The sequence below is a fragment of the Anopheles bellator genome, chromosome 2 (assembly GCF_943735745.2).
Source record: "Anopheles bellator chromosome 2, idAnoBellAS_SP24_06.2, whole genome shotgun sequence".
NCBI lineage: Eukaryota > Metazoa > Arthropoda > Insecta > Diptera > Culicidae > Anopheles > Anopheles bellator.
In genome coordinates, this window is record NC_071286.1 from 3,289,988 (window position 1) to 3,313,477 (window position 23,490).

Below are 23,490 nucleotides of genomic sequence, written 5' to 3' on the forward strand. Positions count from 1 at the left end.
TAAGGGCTGAGGCCAGAGTGCGCTGCGCCGGTGCAGCGGCCACATATTGGGCGTGAGCAAATGTTTGCCACCCTGACATACATATTTTGTCTGTGCTTTATGGCCCGTAATCATTGTTTGCCGGCGCGTTGTTGTACGATTGTTGTCTCGGCCCTTTTCGAACGCCCTCTAATTCCGCTTAATTAACCCGCCCCGGCCATTGGAATGGGCGCTTAATCCCAGGGTTCCGCCAGTTGAAAGGGCACTCGCGGTAATTGGGATCATGCGCGCACCTTCAGTCAACATTTGTCAGCATAATCCTGGGCGCGATAACACGAGGGATACGCCGTGGCATATGTGGCCGCGGTTGCGCAACTTTGTTCGAGAAGACATACGCGTTTGCATCGTCGTACGCATTTCGTGCTGCGCGAGAGGCCCATAATGATCGTGTTTTTTATCATCATAATCCTTTTATATTTATGACAGCTTGTTGTCTCTCCAAAGAACCATTAACCGGGGACTATGGTCTCCGGCGCTGAGGGGCGCCATTCGAATGCGCATCGCAGCGCACTTTCACCAAATCGAATTACCCCGAGGCTTAACCCAGTTCTGTGATCACAGATGTAAATCCCTTTTCGGCTACAAAGGACCAGCTAAAACATATTCAAATTGCTTTATTATTCCCAAACCATAATCCCTCTGTCCGGGGAGGCCACACACAAGCGCAAACTTTCTTCCGGACGTTGTACGAAAAGAAACACAAAGCCACAATGTTGGGCAGGGACCACACCAACGCTACAAACACCTTAATTGATTGGTCAACAGTTTGCGTTGCCTCCCAAATTTTACTGCCCCTTTTGGCGACCCAAAAAACCGTGCATAACTTTTGGAGGGCAGATCGCTACTTTTCCCGGTTCGCACCGAGTTCTGCCGATTGCCGATCGCCGGTTTGCAATTTATTGGTCCCTTCAACCAATTTATGCCTTTCGCCATTCCTTACGCCACCACTGGACACAGTGTATCAGCTGACACAAACCCAGCGGCCCAAAGACGTTACGCTCACGTGTAACGGGACTCCGTCGCCGTCGGTTCAGCTGATTTCAATTTCGTGGTCCTGATTGGCTCCGGAGCCTGATTCTCAGCCGTTCTCCGAGCGCTCTCAGGTGTAATCTTTTCTTTTTAGTTCTTATCTTGTCCGGGGGCCCAGTTATGTTTGTCAGGATTTTTGTTCCAGCGCATGGGACTTTGGTTGGGCCGGGCAAACGGGATTAATTATGTCAGAAAATGGAAGATGTCCGAGGCTGTGGTCGATCGTGCCACACTTTGACGCGCAACTGTAGCCGCATGTTTCGAATATCTGTCATAAGTGCCCCATTTTTGTCATCTTTCATGGCCCAAAAATAAATTATTATACTGCGCCTGTACTTGCAATCGCCGGGTTTTCTTCCATCTCGGTCTTCGGTGCGTGTCCACGAACGAACGCAATGCATTCGCCTCCAACTTGTTGCGTGCGTGCAGGTTCACATCTCCGTTCGATTTTCGATCCGACTCCGCTGATAGCTCGGCGGGGCGTTTTACTTAAACGACGGCAACTTCAATTGATTGTGGTCGATGTAATGACAGCCGGTAAATTTATGGCCCAACCGATTGGCAGTGCAGCACCATTCGAAGCGTTTGGCAGTAAGTGGGCTCAGATTACGATTCGGCACCGTATGGAAAGTAATTCCCGACGGTGTACCTTGCTTCTACGTTTCGTTTTGTTTATATAAATTACATTTCCATGTTTTGGCACTGAACGAGACGGAATTACTACCAGAAAGTGATGGAACCATAACGCTGACCGATTCGTACATAGTCACCAAAATTTTTTTTGGGAAGATAAAACGAAAAGAAGATCTTAAATGAGGCACACATTTAATTGAGCAAAGGCTCGACTGTATAAGAAAAAAGGACAGCAAACAAACCATGCATTCATTCTTCTTACTTTAAGGATCGCTCCTTAAAACATGGTTCACTTTCTGGAGCACCTGCGGACCGACGACGGCAACAAGCCGCCCGGCCCAAAACGCGCCCAGGATCGCGCGCGCAACACGCGTAATCGAACGCCGAACGCCAACGGAATCCAGTTACCGTCTAATAACTCTTCTGCCCCAACGAGATCGGTGATCAGCAAAAAAAAAAAAACAAACAAGAATTCGATCGCCACCCCTATCGCGATCACGGAATCTTGCTGTCGGCAAAAGTAATCACGACCAATTACGAGCGTCGTTGGCGGGACGGACACGGGTCTGGAAAAAAGTGAAATGATTTTCGGGACTTTTTACTGCCGTCAAGTCGGAGTCGGAGCCGCTGGCGACAAAATCTCATCTGTCGATCGGCAGGCAGATCAGCTGCGTCGCGTGTGTCGCGATCTCCGCGCCGACAACGCTGACAGTGGTTAAGGTTAAGGTTAGGAGGGGCCCGGCGAAGAGCCGCTCAAGAGCAGCATAAAAATAAACTACTTAAAAAGAAAAGCCAACCGCCGCCTGATGGCTGATTGGACAGCGCCGGAGTGTGCCCCGAGCACCACCCGACTGGTGGCATGGCTGGAAACTGGTTTTGGGAAGCCAAAGGCAACATCACTTGGGCCTGACACGCAAAATTGGATAAATTGGGCAAATGTGCAGTGGGCTCAGAACGCTAGTCTCTCTCATCATTTTCGATCAAAGGACTGCAGACGCACTCGGCGCTCGTTTTACTTTCAATACTGTCACCACCCCGAGGGGATGAGCGCATCCTTTTGGCCATTACCGGCACCGGATCGTGCTGGTGGTGGTTTGCACATCATCACCCAACGTTAACAATCTGGTGGATTTGGTGTGGCGATTTCGAGATCTTTCATCGCTGATATCCCCGAGATCGATCGATTGACCAATTTTCTTCCGATCGTCGATCATCGTGTGTCGAGTGAATAATAAGCACTCGCGAGGTAGCCGTGTTTATTTTGCGCAAGCTAATGTACGGACACGCTCACAAATGATGACACGCAACGATGGCCACCGATAAGTATAGTTTTAAAAAATGATTTCCCATAAATGCGCCATCGGTTCAATGGAAGGCGCACGCAGCAGGCGTAAAGAAACTGTCACGCAACACCCCGTTATTTGCGGAACCACCATAATAATAATTCCAAGCCCCAATAATTCGCACAGATCCTGGCCGCGCCTGCCGTCAGCCATACTTTCCCACATAATTTCCGATGGTGGGACTTTCCCGTCAAAATTGGCGTTAAATAATTATCACTGGACGCTGGGCGGACGGCTGGACGAGATCAATGAATTAAGTTTTTAATTTAACCTGCTTGGTTACCGGTCAAGTGCGGCTCCATTGCGGCGTTGTCACCCATTTTTTCGCAACTCTTCCTGAGCGTAGCGTACACGAGGAGGATTCAAGTGCCGACTGAGCCGGCTACAAGATTTACGATGTTCCGTCAGTCCCCATTATGTTATTATTCATTCCGCAGCCTTCGGGCAGTCTTGGTTCCGCCGGATAAATTAATACGCCGAGGAACGCGTTCCGCGAACATCACCAGAGTCCCCCGGCCGTCGGCGGACGAATCCTGGACGCCACTGTGTGACCGGTAGCGCTGAAACAATGTTGTATCCCTCCCATACCACAGCATGATTATGGAACGCGAGTGCGATAAGCGCGGCCAAGTGCGAACGGACAGCGAAGTGTAAACCTGATAGGCAGCAGCACAATGTGTGACCCACATGATTACAGATGATTCTTTTGCAAGGCAGGAAATTAAGCCTAAAAGGGTAAAACAGTGTGAATTAAAAAGTCGGCTGACTTTCGGTGTCAATCGATCAGTTACCTAACAGATACACTTACCATCACAAATCGAAGAGTATTTGATGGATTGAAGTTTGAAAGCCCTATAATTGACATTTCACGTGTTAGACAGTCACGCACGTGTTGGCGGAACCCGGTCATTAGCGAATTTATATTGTGATGATCTCGCTCCCCAAACGAACCCAGTCTCCATGCGCTGCGGCTGACTGATAAGTTAAACCATAAATCATAACACCAGCACGGCACGATCGGAGTATGTTCCGCCAGAGTACGAAAAACCGGTAACTTCCTGCCCGTTTAGTCCACACGATCGCGGCCTCACCGTTTCTGCAAGGCGAGAAAATAAGACATTCACCGTAATTACATAATTTTTGAACCCATTTTCATTTCATTTTTCTGCGTTGCGTTACCCCGTTAACTGCGCGCCCATGGCCACAGGACTTTTCTCTGCGCACACCAAACCATGGCGTGTTTAAATGTTTAAACGGTACTCGCACTCCTTTCGGGGATCGCTCAATTTGAGTTCATCGCTGCAGCAGCATCATCATCATCATTACCATTATGGCACCATCAATTGTCGGGCACTTTTCTGGCGCTGCTAGCGGGATTTAAAGAACGAAAGGATTTCTCAAAGAAGCCCGCTCTTGAACACCGACACGTGGATTACTGCGTTTTTTTTTTCGGTCCGCTGTGTCTTCCCTTCAGGCCAAATCGTCCAAAACGAGGTGGAATAAAGAAATTTTTCATACACAAACTACATCTGGCCTCGCGGCGATCGATTCCTTGGACTTTGCCCCTTTCTTTTCACATCTCAATCATCGATCGGCACAAAAGCCAACGTGGTCCTCTTTTCTTCGCTCCTGCTACTCGATTAACGCACTTAATTATGACGTTTCCAACTGCATTCCGGTGCATTCCAGCGGACTGCTGCTGCTGGTCTGCGCCGCGTAAAAACGAATTCCCTCGTGCAATTAATGAGCTCACGCTTCGTGCGCGAACAGGAACGCCCAAATTGGGACCGCACGATCGTATGATTTTACAACCGCGACAACCACGGCGCGAATAGTTAGGGAAACAGCGAGAGAGAAAAGCGAAAACCGGGGGGCCGGGAAACCCGCACTCCGAAAACGTGTGCGCCACCCAGGTAGACCCAGGGCAGGCATTTTTCTGGCGTCGTTTGGCTGAACGGAATTTGGAATTGGGCCATACATTAAAGTAATTTATCAATTTGCGGACAGCGTTTTTTCGGTTTTTTTGGGACCGGGGAAGGTGGTCACCAAAATGTTCGATCGAAAACATTCGCGTAATGCGTGGCCGGACGGAACGGAACGATCGTCCCGACATAAATTGTGCGACGCGAGACGACCCGAGCAGGAACAGGTTTGTCGGTTTTGCAACATAATTGTTCAGCATAGAATGGGTACTCGGAGTGACCATTCGAGGGCGAAAGTGTATCTCAGTTAGTTTAACTTTCAGAGTTTAGCAAACCCCGTTTTGCCGTTGACGGCAGAAGCGAGTGCAAAAAAAAACTTCAATTAACCGTAATTAACAACTTGGACTTGATTAATCAATCATCGCAGGCCAGCCTTTGGCAATCGCGTCGGACGTCTGGTAACCCATTAATCTTGCGGTCGCACCATGCTGGCGCCTCGGCTGCGAGTTTGAATTTTACGTCATTAAATGACAGCGACCACAATCCGATTCGATCGCACCTTCGACCTCCTCAATTGCGGGGATGTTGATTTATTTGCCCCTGTTTTTACGAACACCCCAATCGATAGGTCACCCAACACTTCACTCAACAACGGTAAACAAAAACCCATCAATTTACTTACGATGCACTTTGACACATTCATCACCCTCGGCTGCTGCTGAATGATTATCATTAATCATTGGGCGTGTCGCCGGGCTTTAATTCAATTTGCCCGATTTAAAGCCGACCCGAGCGCATCCCCGAATCATCAATCATTTCACGGTCACCGGTCGGCCATTGCGCAATCGCAAGCCGAATGGCGGGAAGTGCAGCGTTTTTTTTATGAATGAAGCCCGATAACACGGCGGAACCGAGAGCGGACGGACGCTTTGTTTGTTTAAGCGGGGAGGGCACTGCACCTTAAATTTGTGACCTGCCCCAACACAGACATCGTGAGCCCCTGCAATTCGCGGCAATCGCGATGACGTTTGCTGACGTTTGCTGACGTTTCCTTTTTCGGGGTTTGCCGCGCTGTCAGCATCTAAGTAGACTCAGGTGGGGCGCTTTGTTCGCAAACACCGACCGCAGCGGGAAGACGTGCCGTCTATCAGGTAGCACCTCGGCTCTGCTTCAAGTGGCGTGCGGTCCTTTTGCTACTTTTTGCCTCGTCAGAAGTGTGGGTAAAGTGCATCGTCGTGTCGCGTCCAGTGGTCGCGCGGTGCTCAGATAAGACCATTTTTCGATTTCTGTTGCCGACGACGGCTGTTTACTCCCGGTGCACGCGTCAGCGCTAATCTCCCGGAGACCGGCTCGCTTTCTTCGTTTGCTCTTATGAACTGCCTGGCCACGATGAAAACCCCTAACCTAACAAATCTGCTTTATCTCCCATTCTTCCGTGCAGCGATTCTACAGCGGACCACTGTCGGGATCGGACAGATCAAAATCCAAGCCGTTGCAACGTGCCTGTTCCTCTGCATGGATACCTGCGGCAGTGTCTACGGTTCGGTAAGTAACCCCCAGAACAAACGGTCCACGGCCCTGGGGGCCATTAGCATACTGGAACAATATCGATTAGAAGTTCATTAAGCAAAGTGCGGCGCTACACGACCGACTGATGTAAGGAGCCGCCGACGAGGCTCGTGGGACTCGTTTCGGGGATCGGCCTATCACGGAGCAATCGAATCCGATGGCGGACAGGACAACCAAGGGACAGTGGGCCATGATTTTAAAAGTTCCACCCGCCGAGGGTTCCGAGGTGCTTTCCTCGCGGAGAAGAAAGCCCTCAGCGGCCCTTCTCGAATCCAGAATCCGGCCCACGGGTACACATCGAACGGATTCAATTGATTCCGCCCTGTGGCGTCACTCGAGCAATTTAAGGCGTCGGCTCAGGGCCCGACACTGGGCTGGGTGCGTCTCGGATCGCGGGTTATCGGTTCGATCTAAATATTTGATCTAACCTTTTTTTCCAGTTCCTGTTGATAGCCACAGGCGTCGGATGCGGCTTCTTGGAATGTTGCCCCCCTTTCTAGGATTTAATTTATGTCCCGCCACGAGCCTTTCGAAAATACGAAACAATTGTCTATCGATGGGTGCTATTAGAAATCAATAAACCGTTCGCGGTCACCATAGACCAGAATCGAGGCGCCACACGTCCCACGTCTGGGGTCCTTTTGTAGCGAGTCCTGCCCTTTACACACCGCGGGGGGACAAAGTCCCATCGAATTCCAGATTTTATTCTCCTCCGTAAGCCCTTTCTACCATCCTTTCCGTCCTGCCTGAGAGCTTCCTGGTTTCTGGGGGTTTTAAAGGGCAAAAGGCTTACTCTATCGGTCGCGTTTTAATTTCGAATAATGGCCCAGCAAGGGACGCCGCCTACAGGACGTCCCTTCGGCTTCCTCGAAGTCGAATTGGTGCCTCACGTCCAGCGGTGCGCACCGCTGGGACTTGACTGTACTTGACAAACAAAAAAAAAGGTGGAAAACAAATACTGTGGCCAAAGCTTTTTGCTTTTCCCACCGGCACTGGAAGTGAACCGACCGAGCGAAGGTACTTCACGCTTGACGGCAGAAATACTTTCGGGATTTCCACCGTTCGCCCTTCGCAAGGCTTCGCAGGACCCGGTTCACGGAGGTCACTGACCTCGACCGTGCGCGTGCCGGCCGGTCGGGCGGCTACGGAGAAGGTCAAGAAGGAATGTGGTATCCTTGGTTCACACTCGAGTCCACCCGGGGACATCTTCAACTTTTACGCTTGGGTCGGTGATTTTCACGAGCACTGAATTGGGATTTTAATTAAACTTTCAACTTGGCGCTTTGATGGGATCGCAAAGCCTAAAATATGCACGAGGCTTGAGTGGGCCCTGTGTAATCCCACGACGCTGCGTAGCCTTAAAATGAGGAGACTTTACTCTGGCAAATTGTCTCTTGCGTAAGGACGCGTTGCGCTCATTGCCGCACAGCGTTTGCGATGTTTATCTGAGCATCAGAAGGTCGAACAACAGTTGTCTATCCCTCCCGATGCCATTGTTGTAGTGGCCCTTGAAACGGCAAAAAACATCGCCCTTTTCAGTGGAGAATCAGATAGAAACCAATTTCAAAGTGCCCTCGCTGGCATATTTCGAAAGGCTGCGCCAGCATCGATTAGCTCACGGAAACGCCACTCCAAAAGGCGGACATTAAGCCGAACCGGAGCGTGTATGCCGGTAGTCGGTACTTTTCGAAGATGAAGCGGAAAAGTGAAAGTGTCCGAGGCGTAACCTTTCATCAGCTCCGACCGAGAGTCGACCCAACTTTGTCCGAATCGGGGAGCAGGGGGATCTAACGTCTTGTCGGTGACTGACAAATTGGCCCCAAAAACTCCACCCGGTTGTTTGCCACTTTCGTGGCAGGCTCATTCATCTCAATAAAGCCGACATCCGTGGTGGGGAACGTGGCCGGACAACAGGCCAAATATGTTGTCCCAAGCATTAGCCGCGCTTCACTAGACTTCAACGCGTGTTTGGAACCGCGATTCTAGGAACCGCTTAGAGGCTGACCAAAAATCAGCTTCAGTTTCATTGAATTTGTCACACAAAGCGATTGAGGCACATCTTCGAATTCTGCACACAACTAAGCGCATCCAAACGACGGAATGTATCCGGTGCTCCCTGGCCAAACTTCAGATTACGGACGATGACGATCGTCGGTCTTCACCAACTGCTTCTCTTATTGCTTGCGCAACCAGCCTAGCTGAATGCTGCTTGTAATGCTGCCATTTTATTACCTCCAATAAACCGCGGCCATCCAGAAACCGTCGCTCCGTCCCTGTGAGTGAGTCAATAAAAACCAATCTGCCAAAAACACACGGTTAGATAATTTCGCACATCAGCCCGGGTGCCTTATCAACACCGTCTACTCGAGCGTCATAGAAACGGGTTTTGCGGACCTGTCTTGCGGGACTGGCTCTCGCATCTCAGGTCTGATGTCAGGACATGTGAGTATAGTAAACGTTAAGTCTCCATTAAGCTGATTGCTGATGTGTTTATTCCCGTTCTCGGCTCGCCAGCGCGTCCCCCGAAATTGGTTTCGGTCTGCCCCGAGAACAACGGTACCCGTCCCAAATCGAGTTATGACAGCAGCGCTTAATTTAAGTCCACACACTCCCGCGGCCCGTTCCGGATCGGAATCCCGCGGTGGAACGAATCGGCTACTGAACCGCTACTCCGGAACAGGCGCACAGCCGACTGTCACTCTGAATTAATGTTCGATCGTGCGCAGAGCGCTTCAGGGAACAGAGTGTCGGCCAGTTAATCGGCCGGCTTCTTCTTCGACTTTCTCCGGACTTTCGATTTCAGACACTGGTGGGCTGGCTGGCTGGCTGGCCGTCCAGCTCCTTACCGAGGCGCACTCCGTCTAATGGACGGGTGACGATGATTAGAATAATAATCGCCAGATGAACCGTGTCTTTCCGGCGTTCGGTCCTGGGTGCATATTTAGTGGATTCTCTCTCCGTCTGTCTGTCTGCACGCCGGGAGTGACAATTTTCTGATTCGGTGCGCCCTACGAAATGATGATTGACAACTTTCGCGCTCTAGGCGCAGCCCTACTGGCTAGTGTCACTGGCCTGGGAAGCGACCAGACGTGGACGACGCGACAAGTGCAACAACCGCACGGCCGGCCCAAAAGCAAGATCGCACGCAGGGGGTGTCTAGCCTAGAGTTTCCGTGTGTGGCTGATTGAAATTGATATGTTTATGGGAGTGTGCATTGTGCCGCCAAACAGTGTCCGCATGACGCAATCATTGGGATCCGCCTGTTTTCCGGGAATCTCCGGGAACCCGTCCCCGGGGCCGGGAAATCAATTAAAAGCGCGCGCACGCATTCGAATACCGTTTAATGAAATTGACTCTAATCCTGCACTTGATTAGCGTGACCAATGCTGCGCGTGACTGAGCGATTCGATTCGAGCCCGGTTTTCAGCGCCTCCGCCGGCCACAGTCGATCAGGTTCCTAACGGCGGAGACACAGGACGCTCACCGGAATGGCGTGATGGGCTTGGGTTTCGAACGATTTTCGAAGACGGCCGGAGGGCCTTCAGACATAATGAGTGTCAGAAAATAAGTTGCCCTCGCGCGAATGGGGAAACGACATTATTATCGACTTCTTATTCAGATGTCTTCGAGCGTTGCTCCTGGACCTTCAAATGAGCCTGTCAGAAATCATCGAAACGCTTCCGTCCCGTTACCGTTTTATGGTCGCTTCGAAAAGCCCACAGGCTGCTGCAGCAACTGAGCGGCGGTGCACGTCAAAAGACACGGTTGCGAATTATGTCAAAGCCACGGTGCAAATCTGTGGAGCTTTCTTGTTAAGATTTACGAAGAAGGTCCTCACTGGAAATGGCATCGTGACAAGCTGGTGAATGTTCAGATTATCGCCAACCAGAACAGTCAAACAGATGCGGTGCGATCGCTGATATGTTGGGCCGTTTCTCCAATAGGCAATCAGCTGTTTTAATCTGCAGATGCCAACCTCTCCGGCCTTATCGCTGCCAATTCAGCGGCATGTTTTCAAAATCTCTCTAATTTTATTGCTGCACAGACGTGAGTCACATTTAAAGTTGCTTTACGAGACGCGGCTTTCATTTTGCTGGATTTCCCGTACAATGTCCCCTTTTACTTGAACTCTCCTTGATCTCTGCTTCGACAGCAGTTGCAGGATGACAGGGTGGTTGACAATTGCATCAAGTCCAATGGGTGCAACCTTCAAGTGAGTCGATTGCATCGGGTTCTGTCACGTCCCATGCCGTGCGGCGCAAGTGTTAATAATATTGATTAACATCATTACACTGATAGCTCTCGATTTCTTAGCACCACAAACCGGGACGGCCGGCCGGCCGGTGCCGATGGCCGTTACTTTCTTAGCGCCCGATTTCCTGATAAGCAGCATCTGTGTGAAGTGGCTCCGATGAACACAACGCCACAGCGCGTTTTCCTTTCTTCCTTTCTTTTTGGAACCTTGCAGGAGGAAAATACTTGAACCAGTGAGTGGCCGCGGGACCGTTTTCTCTTTCTTCGGAATATTTGACAAAGCTGTTAACGGTCGTCGCGTGAAAGGAGACAGAAAAGGGATCTCGGAAGGGAATCACCGACCGAACGGCGGGCCCAGCGCTCTGTAATCGATATCAATTATGACAATCGAACCAGTTCGGCCTGACCGTGTGGCCACCTCACCCACCGAGTGTGTCGCTGCAGGGGAGCCGCGTTCGTAGTGGCTGATAAATGACAAGACCCTACACCAAGAGATAACACCCTTCGGGTTGCGGTCGTCTTCGAAGAACGACTGATTCTGGGTCCTTTCCTGCCACACAGATTGCATTTTTCGGAGATTTCCAATGGGGAGACGGTAAAAATTTGCATCACATTTGCAAGTACACCCTTCACAAGATCGCTCATGTTATCTGAAGCCGAGGCCTTGGAATAACTGTATTCCGTTCGGGTTGCATAAGAAACTGGTCAACATACGGCGGGTTTCCTACAAAAAAAAACTAACCAAAAACCAAATCAACCATTATTAATCTTGTCACATGGACTCGACGACGAGGACGGCACCGGCTGGCCCGGGCATTCCCTCCCGGGGAGAACACGTCTCGGGAGAAAACACTAAAAACTCTCGAACGCGGCCCGCGATGGGGTTCCTCTCGGGCATCTCCGGAAAACAGGGAATGAAATTAATGTGAAACCGAACCAAATGGAATGCATTACCTTCATTAGGGGCAGTATTACATTTTTCAAACCAACACACGCCCCGGCTCCGGATCACATAACCTCCAAATGCTGACCGAGCCCAGCGAGCACGACGACCGCGGCTCTCCCGGGAAGCCCTTGGGGCCGTCCCTTTTTTCGGGCTCCCACACGATGCGGTTCGATTTTGTGAATCTCCCATCGCGACGCCGGCGATTGATGGTTGCTTCCAACGGGCTGTCCCGTGATGCCTGTGACATGTCAATCGACCGCGCTGTCACACCGTACACGGATTTAATTAAGCAGAAGATTGAGATATTGAATCTATCGCATGCTGACGCCTCTCTGCGGACAGGAAGCGTCCACTTGACCGATCCCAACACGCGCCCTAAAACAGAAGTAAGAGCGTCTCAGATGGATGCTAAACCCGGCGAATGCACGAAGAATTTGTCACCAGATGCCCAATGTCCGCACGCCGCCGTCAATCTTTCTCCGCAGCTCGGGGCTTCCGGCGCAAGATTTATGCGCAACGATCAGATCGGTGGCCTTGAAAACTACGGAAAGATTGGGGATGCACAAATCTGCATCAATTAATCATGGCGTCTGATCAAATCGGTGCCCCGGGGCGTCCCTCTGGAATTAAGGCGTCAAAATGCCAACGGTTCATTTGGGGACCGGCAACAGTTAACACCTTCTGGTGGAACACTGTGGCCCATTCGGTGGGAACATTAATCTTTGTCTAATTAAGGGACGTCGTTGTTGGACGATGCGAAAACGCCCATTAGATGCTGGACGATATAACGAACGATGCGTCCGTGTTATGTTCCTGGAACTGCGATCTTGTTTTAGGAACTCAGGAACGCGGAGGACGAAATCGTCAACGAAAGGAATGGAATCATAGTAACCTTGCTACTCCACCATAGCAACCGTTGCAGCTCAAACTTCGAATTAACGTTTTGATTCGCGATGACAGCCAAAGTCACAACGGTTTAATAACTGTACATGACATCTGGATGATAAACATTGCACCCAATTAATCATTCCGCTTGAGACTTGATCTCTTTTTAATCCCCCATTTGACCATTTGATGGGTTTATATTGTTACGATTTAAACCGATATTAGCATACAGCGCCACTTTGGATGCCCCCGTCCTTACTCAACACCAAATATACCCACCAATTTAAGGTGAGCATCACACACTGCTGGTGTTTGTTTTGATCTAATATCGCCCTCGTTTTTGTTTGCTTTCCTTTCTCGATCCTCTATTGTTTGTCGAGAAAGGCCCCTGAAGACGCGGAAAACTCGCCTGACGGTCACTGGCACTGACACCTCGAAACAAGGTGTCGAAGAGAGCGCAACCCCGAGGATTCGGTACCATTTTCCCAACCATTAAACCGGCGGAATGTGAAGGACTGCCGCCGTACAGTGTCTAGAGAGCATGTGGCTCTCCACCGGAATCTAAACATGCCACAACATGTGTTTGACATTGATGCGCCACGCCTCGGTCACCAATCCCCTGTGTAGGGCCCGCGCAAGAGGCTGAATCTAGCGCATCTTTTGGGTCGACAGGCTGCAAGGCGCGCGTAATTGAACTTCAGGCGCAAGCGAGGTCGAGGGCCGCGGCGCAGTGACCCTCGCCGGGGGAAAAGTGGAAAAGTTGATATGTTAATTTCGGCGTTCCCTTCCCCGCCCCTGGGTCAAACCCTCCGCGCGGCGCATCCGCTTCCGAAGGGGGAACGACCAGACCGCAGTAGTGTAGTTGATGAGTTTATTTCGGTTTAAATACGTGTAATCCTATTTTAATCCAGTTTTAATGATGCGCTTCAAGTGCGACCCGGCCGTATGTAGTGGTGGCGCACCAACACAGGGCGGCGGGATTGGACCGTTTTTTCGGTTTTAATTTATTGCATTGCATCGAATGTTTCAATGTGTCTCTCCACGAAGGGTGAACACGGCGTTGCGTTTTTTCCCCCATTGTTTGTACGGGTGATGTTTATGTTTTCTCTCTGCGCGCATACGACAGCGTATCGATATCATCGGATGCCGCCGGCCAATGTGGGGGCTTTGATCAATTTATTTACAGCCGTGTAAACAGACGACGCGTTCCGTTCTAGTCATCGACACGACATTAAGTACCAATTGGGCTCGTTTCCGATAGGAGTTCGGCAATCAAATTAATTCGCCACAATTCGGCCTTACTCTTATTGACGATCGTTAATTTTTATCCCCTTTTTCTGATCACTTTCTGATGGCGATGGCGCCAGCGATGACCTACGCTTTCCGTTGGTGGCGCACAGCAGCAGAAGGGACGTGGAAGAACACAAACTAAACTACTCGCGGGGCCCTGCCGGAGAAGCCAAAATCAATAAATCATTCCCCGGGACCGTGTAGTTTTATGTGCATTCGGTCGGTGACGACCCCATCGGTGTCCGCTGCAACCCCTTACCGGATCGGAATGCAAATGCCTTGCTCTCTAGCGGCGAGTTACGAGTTTACCGGGAATCCTTAGACCCGCCGAACGAAAAAAAACACACCCGTGATAGGAAACCACTAAACACGCCTGGTCTGCCATAATTATCGTGGAACTGTCCTTCGCTTGGCCCCGCGTGGCGTTTTCACTCTGCTACTACGAAAGGTCATAAATTATATCAGTTTTTTTTTCATTCGCCGGGACAAAGTTTGAACTTTAGGTTTTTGTTTATTCTATCTGCCAGTCGACATTCCGAACGGCAAGATGCCACCGATTTGATACGGTAACGGTCGTGGAGTTTCGGTTTGTGGGGGGAACGCTATATCACCTCAAAATGAAGATGACTTAATTAGGCGCCAAGCGTTCGTCCCATTTGATGCTCTCGAAGTGATATCATACGGTGTTTAGCTGGATTAGGTAGAATGCTACGATTTTTTTGATTAACAATTACACTTTCTTCGCAACCGTGTCATGTAAACAGAGTGTCGATATTTTCGAACCCACTAACGGATGCCGGTGTATCGGAACGGGCAAAGAGTAAGCCACCGAAAATATCTCCCTCACACACCCTGACCTGACCAATTTGATACCCAGACTGACCCCAACACCAGCAAGCCAGGGACGGAAAGTTCATTGACCACATAGCCCGTGGCCGAGGATTCGCACAAACAATTCCTTCAACACTCGGCCGCCCATCGGCAGTCGCCGGGGGCCGGTTGGAAAATCTTAAACGAGTCGCAATTGCACAACGAGCAGAAACGAAAAAAACGGAAAAAAAACTTGAGTCGAATTTTTGCGCCAATTCCGAATCGCAACAGATCCGCCGGTTCGCGGGCCTCTCACCACGCGTACGAATAAACATCCTTTGCGCATTGCGTAAGTTGCGTGTTTAGCCAGGTATTTTGCATCTGCTTTCCGAACACGAGATAAAACTTTGTTTCTCGTTCACAAGAATGCCGCGCTGATGATGCTCTTCAAAAAAAAACGACGCATTCGCGTCGTCTGCTACCGCGCACAGCCATTGAACTTGAATTTCGTGTCACGCCCAAGCCCAGACAGTGTCACCAGAGCCCGATGATCCTTTGCGACCATTCGCATCCCATTCATTCATGTCCACTTTGATGTCCGTCAGATCCGCAACCCACTCGCTGCCAGTCCCGAACGTTGCGTGAGGCTCCGCGGGGCCCAAAATGAAACGCACGTGCCCGTGGGACGCGCGTACCGAGTCACGGATTCTTGTGAAATGGATTTATTTATACAACATACTTTCGTGGCGGAGTGGCAGCCATCCGACATTTCGAGCGTTCGCCTGAAATGTAGTCGAGGTTTTAATTCGTTGGTTGATAGCGGTTTTCGCGAGACGATTAGTGTGCTGTAAACAAAGTGATGATTTTTTATTTTGCATAAATTGGCCAAACCATCGAAATCTAAACAACCCGTCGACCGGGGATTGGAGTGTGAATTTTGCGCTGTGACTTACACGGTCCGGCACCTGGCAATGCCGACCGAGAGAAGACCTTCGCCTTAAGCGCCTTATTTTAATCTCTCTCGAGAGAGCTGTCGCCGCAACATGAGCGAGTAGCGAGTAAACAAACGCGATGACTTTCGCGAAGACCACTTTGTTTACTAACAAAGGCGCTTGGGAGTTTGGGCCTACTACGAGAATGCGGAATAAACAGGACCGTTTAAATAAAATCACTTTCCGACACAATAGAACCAGTTCGTCGATGCCTCTCGTCGCGAGCCGCCCAGAATCGCAGCAGGCGGCTTTAGCAGGGTGGTTTGACGTAACACAATTTGCCAATTTTTAATGCAAAACACACCGGATCCGATCCGGCTCGAACGCATTAATTTTTATTTTGAAACCAGATTTTTATGGCTTTTATTTGCGTTTTTTTGTGTTTAATTAACTCTCGCAGATGAGGTGAAAATAGCCACCGGCACATCGGCCCCTTTGTGAAGGGACACCTCATTTGGAAACCCCACGAGCCTGGCAGCTGGGTATATTTATGATATCTCTCGAAATTTTATGACTGCAAGAGGATTGGAAATTTTCGCTTTATAGCCACTCAACGGTCACCGGGATTATGGCCTCGAGAAACCAGAGCAAAAAACAGGAAAACATACGCACATGCGTGTCACGATTTGACCCCCTACACACACGGTCGATGGTCCAGGTCCAGCATCCAGGTTCAATGGCCTTCGATGGGGTTGTTAAATTGGTGGAAAATGTAACGCCTACCGCCAGAAAATCGCAGTTCCAAGAAAGCGATTTCGGCTTCGTCCCGCCGGAGCATAACTTTGTTGCAACAGTAATGTAGGCAACTTATGCAACCTCACTCACCAAACCTGAGAAGCCCCCTTGTAACACTTGGACAACATTGTACCGTCTGGGACACGTTTCGTCTGCGACTTGGCTCGAAGTAAGTCGAGCACACGGAAGTGGAGCTACATCCCGAAAGCGAAGATGCGTTTGACTTTCGATGCCCTTGCCGGCGCTTGGAGTATGTCACCACCGAATAGTGTGCGCTTCATCAATTAGCGTGTGCGTGGATCATATGCTGCCTCGGCACGGCGCCGGTCGAAGAATCCACCACTGCAACACTGTTGTGCCATGTGTCACAGCCGACTCTCCGGGCCGACGTGCATGGGTGCATTAGCGGATTAGATCCATTATGCTGGCGGACGGAGCTGTGAAAAAACACAGCCATCGAGCGATGTCGGAACTTTAGTTGTGTAGACGATTTTCTATTTGTAGTCACAAGTTTCACATTTACCAATCAATTTCCAACGGAAGTTTATCAATATATCTGTAGCATAATAATTGTACCCGATATAGAAAAGGGTCAGCGAAAAGTCTCTCACTTTCTTCGAATGATACTGCCGAAAGGGGGTCCGTAAATTAGCGGTCTTTGAGGGGTTTGCTGGTGTCAACTGGGAAACTGCCGTAAAGCCGGATCGAACGGCCACAAAACTTGTTTACAAACGTTTGCGCGATTGAGGAAGCGCACGAATTTGGTATTCAAATTGATGCGAGAGACCCATTAAAATGATTTCTCATGTTTCACGCTTTTGATAACAGGTCTCAGAAAAACGGGAACAATGAGGCGCGACGATAACCACAAACCCTAGATGGCGGGTAAACTGTTTTTTTTTCACAATCGGAACCAAACGGAACTGAGCCACACGTATCAGATGTTTGTGGTAAACAAATTTATTTAATGGATGAAATAAACCTATGCAAATGAGGCAAATAAAAATTTAATTTTCTGAAACATAAAAATATTCAGAAGCAACTCCGGATAGAATTCCTGTCGACGAGCAGTACGTAACAAAGTTAAAAATATTACCAATGCAAAATATTATAAAATTACCCCAAGAAACAAGCTATCAACAGCGTTTCACGCACATATTATCGATTTGATACACTTTCTTGGACGATCACACCAACCAACACCAAACTAATGAGGGAATCGTTTGAACAAATCCGTCACTTTCACTTTAACCGAATGGTGTTCGGTGGTGTCCAGCCCCAGCGGTAGCCCTTGGCTGTGGCAATATCGAGCGAAGGGCGACAAAACACTCTCGATGGACAACATCACCGGATTGCGCAACAATAATCCCCTAATTGATCGGTCAGCTTCACGCACCTCGGCGATAAAATTTTCACGAAAATCGCTTTCGAAACTCGTATGCTGCCGCCACATCAAGAGTGAGGTTATCTAATTCTCTGCCCCAGGTTGCCCCTGTCTAATCAATCGACAGAAACACTAATCTTTGTAGTGACCAAAAGATAGCTTTCGTCACCTCTTGTAATACGCCTCTAGAAAATACTCTAATATTTGTTGAATTGTCACTAATTCAACTGAGGACAAAAGTTCCTCTATCAGACCGAAAAGATAATTCCCTAAAAAACTATCCATCAATGACACTCGAAAAGTTACATCCTAGTTCGTAGTTCCCAAATCCGTCACTTCCGTCGCTAATTATCACAGAAACAAAGCTCGGTCCACATCGCTTGATATCTTGATTAGGAGAGCGCGCCCCTCTACTAACGAACCATTTCTTGTTTCATCTTTCTTCCGATTTTGAATTAGTATCTCACTTCAAAGGGGCTTTATTTCACCCGAAACCGAAACCGCTGCCTCAGGGCGGAAGTCCCACTTTGTGTTCCCTTTTCGAGAGAAAGGTGTTGGGAATCCTGTTTTTAGCGCGTTTCGCTTCTATTTGTGAAGCATTCTTGGGCTCAATGAAGACGTTGTTCCCACGTCCCGTGGGACCCGAAAAATCAAAGCTTTCGCGATCACGCTCAGGCTCAAGTAGGACAAACTGCTACTGATCGCAGAATATGCGTGTGCATTACACCAATTAATGATCGTTTCTTGGAACCTACCAGTCCCGCCTGTGAGCCGTGTCACGATAAATTAACGAGATGCGAAATGTTGCCCATTCGTTCTGCATCTCACATTTCGATTATGGTTCTGGACGCTACTTCCTAGTGCCTCGAGACGAGACACTTGGCGTACGTTGCAGGCTTCCGAGCTGCGCGAGCAAACCGGGCGCATAATAGTTAAGCCACTTAGCAACGGCCAGAGAAAGAGAAGTAATAAATAATCATAAATGTAGGTAATTTATTCTCCCCCGTTGCAAACTGGTTGCTGCGGCCACTGCGCTTATGTCTTCATTATGCTTCTTACAGTAGTCACCGACCGGCTTTAGGGGCAGCCCATCGGAAGCCTTCCAATAACCGCACGCAGCAGTGGCCAGTTCTCTGGCTGCCGCGATTGGGTGGTCGTGGCCGAAGAATGCGCCCGATTCAAAGACATCTGCCATCTGTCAATCGAGTGCGTTCCACCGCAAACACGCCAACTGGTTAATGAATTGTTTCAGTGGGCCCTATAGAGTCCTCCTTGGCCCGTTCGGAGCCACTGAGTGTCGCTCATCAATCACTGCGCTCTGCAGATGCACCACTCTAAATTGCCTTCGGACTAAAACAAGGCGGAACACAGCCATCATGGTCGGTCCAGAGTAGAGCGTGAAGACTCGACTGAACGGCACGCCACGAAACCATTTTGTAGACTACAACTGTCTACCAACAGAACTCCCGGTGTTACGCACCTTCTACTCCAGCGCATATGTCAAGTCAAACAACACAGCCACAATTAAATTAAGCAATAAAACCTCCGGAGCTACCCAGCGAGTGCCGCCGCCGACGGTACCAAGGGAGGCGACCCTGAACGTCTGCAGCTTGTAGCGTTTATTTGCTCACCGTCACCGGGACCAACATATCCGTCGAAAGTGTAAATTAGTAAGCGCGCACTGTCGGTCCCACGTAATGGAGATTCCCAATCCCTACGAGGGAACGTTGACCGCACACGGGGAACTACTGTTGCGGATCGACCGCGCGAGCTGTGATTGATTGATGGCCGAACCATGCACCTGCTTGTGATGGTGGTCTTTGGCAAGGAAATTTAATCCTTGCGTTTCTGCGTGGAAGGCTTGATCAACGAGCCGTTAAAGCTGCTCACGATCATCGATCAAGCAGTTGGAACACGGAACAAGACTCCTTCTCGGGTCCGCCCGCAGACTGAGCAGGTAGTAACATCTTTACTGCCTTGTGTGCGGTTGGCCTCAAGCCGTCCGGTAAGGTGTGAAGGACACGCACGTAATCGATCTACCGATCAGATCCGTCTGTACAAGTGATCGTCGCCAAACGCCTCAATTGGTCGGTAAAGAAAATAATATTATTACAACCGAAGGACCTTTTTCTCACCAATCGCATTCCGGTCAAGGGTCAGGCAACCAAACGAGGGAATGCGGTCACAGCTAGCAACTACAGGAGACGAAACACGCCACCAAAACGAGCGATCGGGTTGCATGCAGGATCGTCGGTTCAATCGGATCCGAGATCTTTTATGGCATTAACGGACCGCTGATGTCCCAATATTGATTATTAACAATACTTTCCTTCGACCATCCTTTCTCTCTCTCTCTCGTTTGCCGATCGATCGGCTTTCGAGTTGCCTTTGTGGCTACTTATCAACCTGTCCAATAAACATTCAAATTTTATTGGGCCGGTCCCTCATTCGTGCCCTCACCCCATGCGGCGAAAGCATGCCTCTCTGTTCTATTTCTCAGTCTCGGTTACAAGGTCCTTCCAAAGTGGTCCTTCCGACACCTGTGCGCGGCGGGACACAATGGTTCGATTTGTTTTTGTGTGGTTTCCGTCACGGTCGTTTTCGGATGTCGCCTTAGCCCGCCAACCCTGCTGCATGCCGCTTCTGTTCTGGAGAACTTGGAACCGATACCTCATCAGGAGGGCCGCATCACGGGCCGAGCAGTATTCCTCTGTCTTCGTCTTCTCGGAAGGGTCAATGTGGTCGTCGGACACTTTGACGCCAAGGAAATCATTTTGGGACCGCACGAAGCACACGAGGAACCTCGTCAGCGCGCACTGATGGTCTTTCACGCTGGCCCGTACGCTTTCACCGTCCACTGTCGACGAACCATCTCTCAGGCCCTTTTTAGATTGAATTTCCCGGGCACCGGGCACATCCCGGAAGAGTGTCATTTAGCTCGACATCACTCGACGCGGCCGTTCCGTGCGGCGTGCGTAATCATCCCTTATAATTAATTCGTTTGGATGCGAAATGGTGCGAATGATTAAAGTGGTGTCATCTCTGCCGTACTAGAAGAGGCCGTGTCAACGCGATTGAGACATCAAGCTGGCCACCAAGCATGCGAGTTCTGTGGCCATGTTTGTAAATACGACTCCATAGATGGGCCGTGTGTTGCTGAAATTAAATTAATTCGTCAACAGGTAGAACGAAGCCACCGAGACGTCCGCCTCATGGCGCCACACTTAATACTCACCGAGCCGTAAACGGACACTCTCAAACCGTGTCACTAATGCGCTTCCTTCTCTATTTTGCGTTTGCACTTGCAGAAAGAATTCACCGACGACTGCATATTTAACGAGCAGATGGAACAGCACCACTACAATACCTACTCCTCGACGCAGCACTCGAACGCGCGGCGCACGCTCTACCTCGCGCTCAACAAGACGGGCCAGCCGCGCAAAATCCAGATCCCGGTCAATCGCACCCTCGGCAAGCTGGCCACCTACACCAAGGCGCTCACGCAGACGGTGGCCCACGACCGGGTCGAGCAGCTGATCTCGCGGCTCTTCGGTGCGGACCACGTCCGGCACGGGCTGAACCAGCTGTGCGAAACGGGTCAACCGCTGGAGGAGCTCACGGCGAAGGAGATGCGCCCACGGCCGGTCTGTCAAAGTGGTGGTGGTGGTGGACCGAAAGGCCCGGTCGGCAGCATCCCAGCTTCCGGCCTCAGTGCCAAGCAAACGCAACCGAACGCCAGCAAGGAGGGCCCCCGGCAGAAGAAGAAGAAAAAGCGGCGAAAATGCCAGGAGGACGAAGTGCCGGGCGAACACTGCTTCCGGCCGGGCGGTGCGGGGGCAGGCGTAGGTGGTACAAATAGTGGTAATAGTGGTAAGAAGAAGGGAGGCCCAAACCAGGGACAGCCTCGGGGCGGCAACAGCAGCAGCAGCAGTAGTATTAGTAGCGGTAGTAGTAGTGTCCCTAGCATTAGCACTAGCCCAGTAGGTAGCAGCACAGACCAGCTCGGACCCGGCAGCGTCAGCAATGGTAGTATTAGCGTGGGCAGTCTAGTGAGCAGTAGTATTAGCAACGGTGGCCCCAACCGCCAAGGTCTACCCGTCGCCCCCCCATCAACGACACCAAATGTGCGGAAGTCTGCGAAACAGACGAAAAAGGTGCCCGGCTCGGGTGGACTTCGCAGTGGAAACGCAGCGACCGGTCCGGGCGCTTCTGGTCAGGCACGGAAGCCGAAGAAACCCACCCAGCAAGGAGCGGCGAGTTCTGGCAAGCGAAATGGAACGGCCGGAGGAGGTCAACCCAGGGGATCCCCAGGCAAGGGGAAGCTGATGCCCGTCTCGAGCGTGATGATCGCTCGAGTCAGTCCGAAGCCCGCCTCGTTGACGGTTGGCCGATCGCCACGCATCCCGACACCCTTTACCACAACGACAACGACGAGTACCGTGAGGTCTCCGACAACGAGCAGGGCGACCTCGGAGACGACACCGTTTGCAAGCCAGCTGGAAGATACCTCGCAGCAGTTGGAAGACTCGGTCAACGATTCCGAACTCGACGCGGCCGACGTTCTGCTGCCGCAGACGTCAACGGAGCTGGCGGACGAGGACGAGCTCGACGAAGGTAACCATCTTGTTGCTGATCATGATCTGAACTTTGTCGAAGAGGATGACTTGGATGATATTGAGTTTTGATGAGAGTAGTCGTTTTCCCGAGCGTAATATTGGCTTGCACTAGTAGTATCTGGTACTGAGTGATGAGGGCGCAGTATGTAGACAAAATTTGGCTCACCAAGCGTACGGCAGACAGAAGCATCAACAATCAAACTACAAGAAGTTGGGTTAAGGCGGTAGTGGCGGCAAATATGATTTAAGTTCAAACACCCACTTACAACGCATGCCCGTTGGCAACACTGGAGTATGGTTGAGATTGGTCTACTAAAAACGTCTAGAGAACACAACCACCACAACATGGCAAAGTCCCATCACAGAACACCGTAGCATAACTCTCGGCGCGAACGGAAGGTGAAAATTCGTGTTGCATTTTGGGTCCCACCGACACAGCAGATACTGCGAGCGCTCTGGTTCTAGTCCCGATAGACTCCCTTTCCGTGTACGATATCCGATCATAGATATGCGCATTGCGTCCCTTTCGTCCCGCATTGATCTGCCGTTCTCTTTCGTTACTAGTCCAAAATCTAAGCATGATACCTGTTGCCAGACTACTAACCAAAACCCTTGGGTCCCTCGACGATAACCATTGTCAAGGTCCTAATGTTGTTCTTGTGTGTGATTAACGTTATACGTAGCATGTCCTAATCTGTATCCTATCTCTCTATTGCATCCCGAATGAGTAGTAAAACCAACCTTTGACCGTTTGGTGCACGAGTTTTATCCTGTCCAGCCTGGCATGTGGCAAGTTGGAGCACGTGGACGGATCCTCCAATACTGATACTTGGTCGCGTGGCACTACAGACCACGGGCGACCGGGCTGTTCGGCTTGAGTATGCATGCCTTTTTGTACTGAATTTTGCGTGTGTATACTAGTTTCGTGTGATGATCGCATGCGACACCCTAAAACACCGGCAACGGCAGCCTAGGACCCCGCCAGTGTTTGTCCGCGCCTAGTGTGGTGTGTACTATGTAATGGCGACGGTTCCACTGTGTTC

At 50.4% G+C, this 23,490-nt stretch overlaps 1 protein-coding gene across 1 annotated transcript in view; it reads left to right on the forward strand.

Moving 5' to 3' along the window:
• Positions 1 to 23,490, forward strand: part of LOC131211918 (uncharacterized) — a 38,761-nt gene that overhangs the window by 15,056 nt on the left and 215 nt on the right. Inside the window, exons 2-3 of the mRNA XM_058205602.1 lie at positions 6,408 to 6,511; positions 21,140 to 22,445. Coding sequence (XP_058061585.1) covers positions 6,408 to 6,511; positions 21,140 to 22,445 — 1,410 coding nt within the window. The remainder of the gene's footprint in view (positions 1 to 6,407; positions 6,512 to 21,139; positions 22,446 to 23,490) is intronic.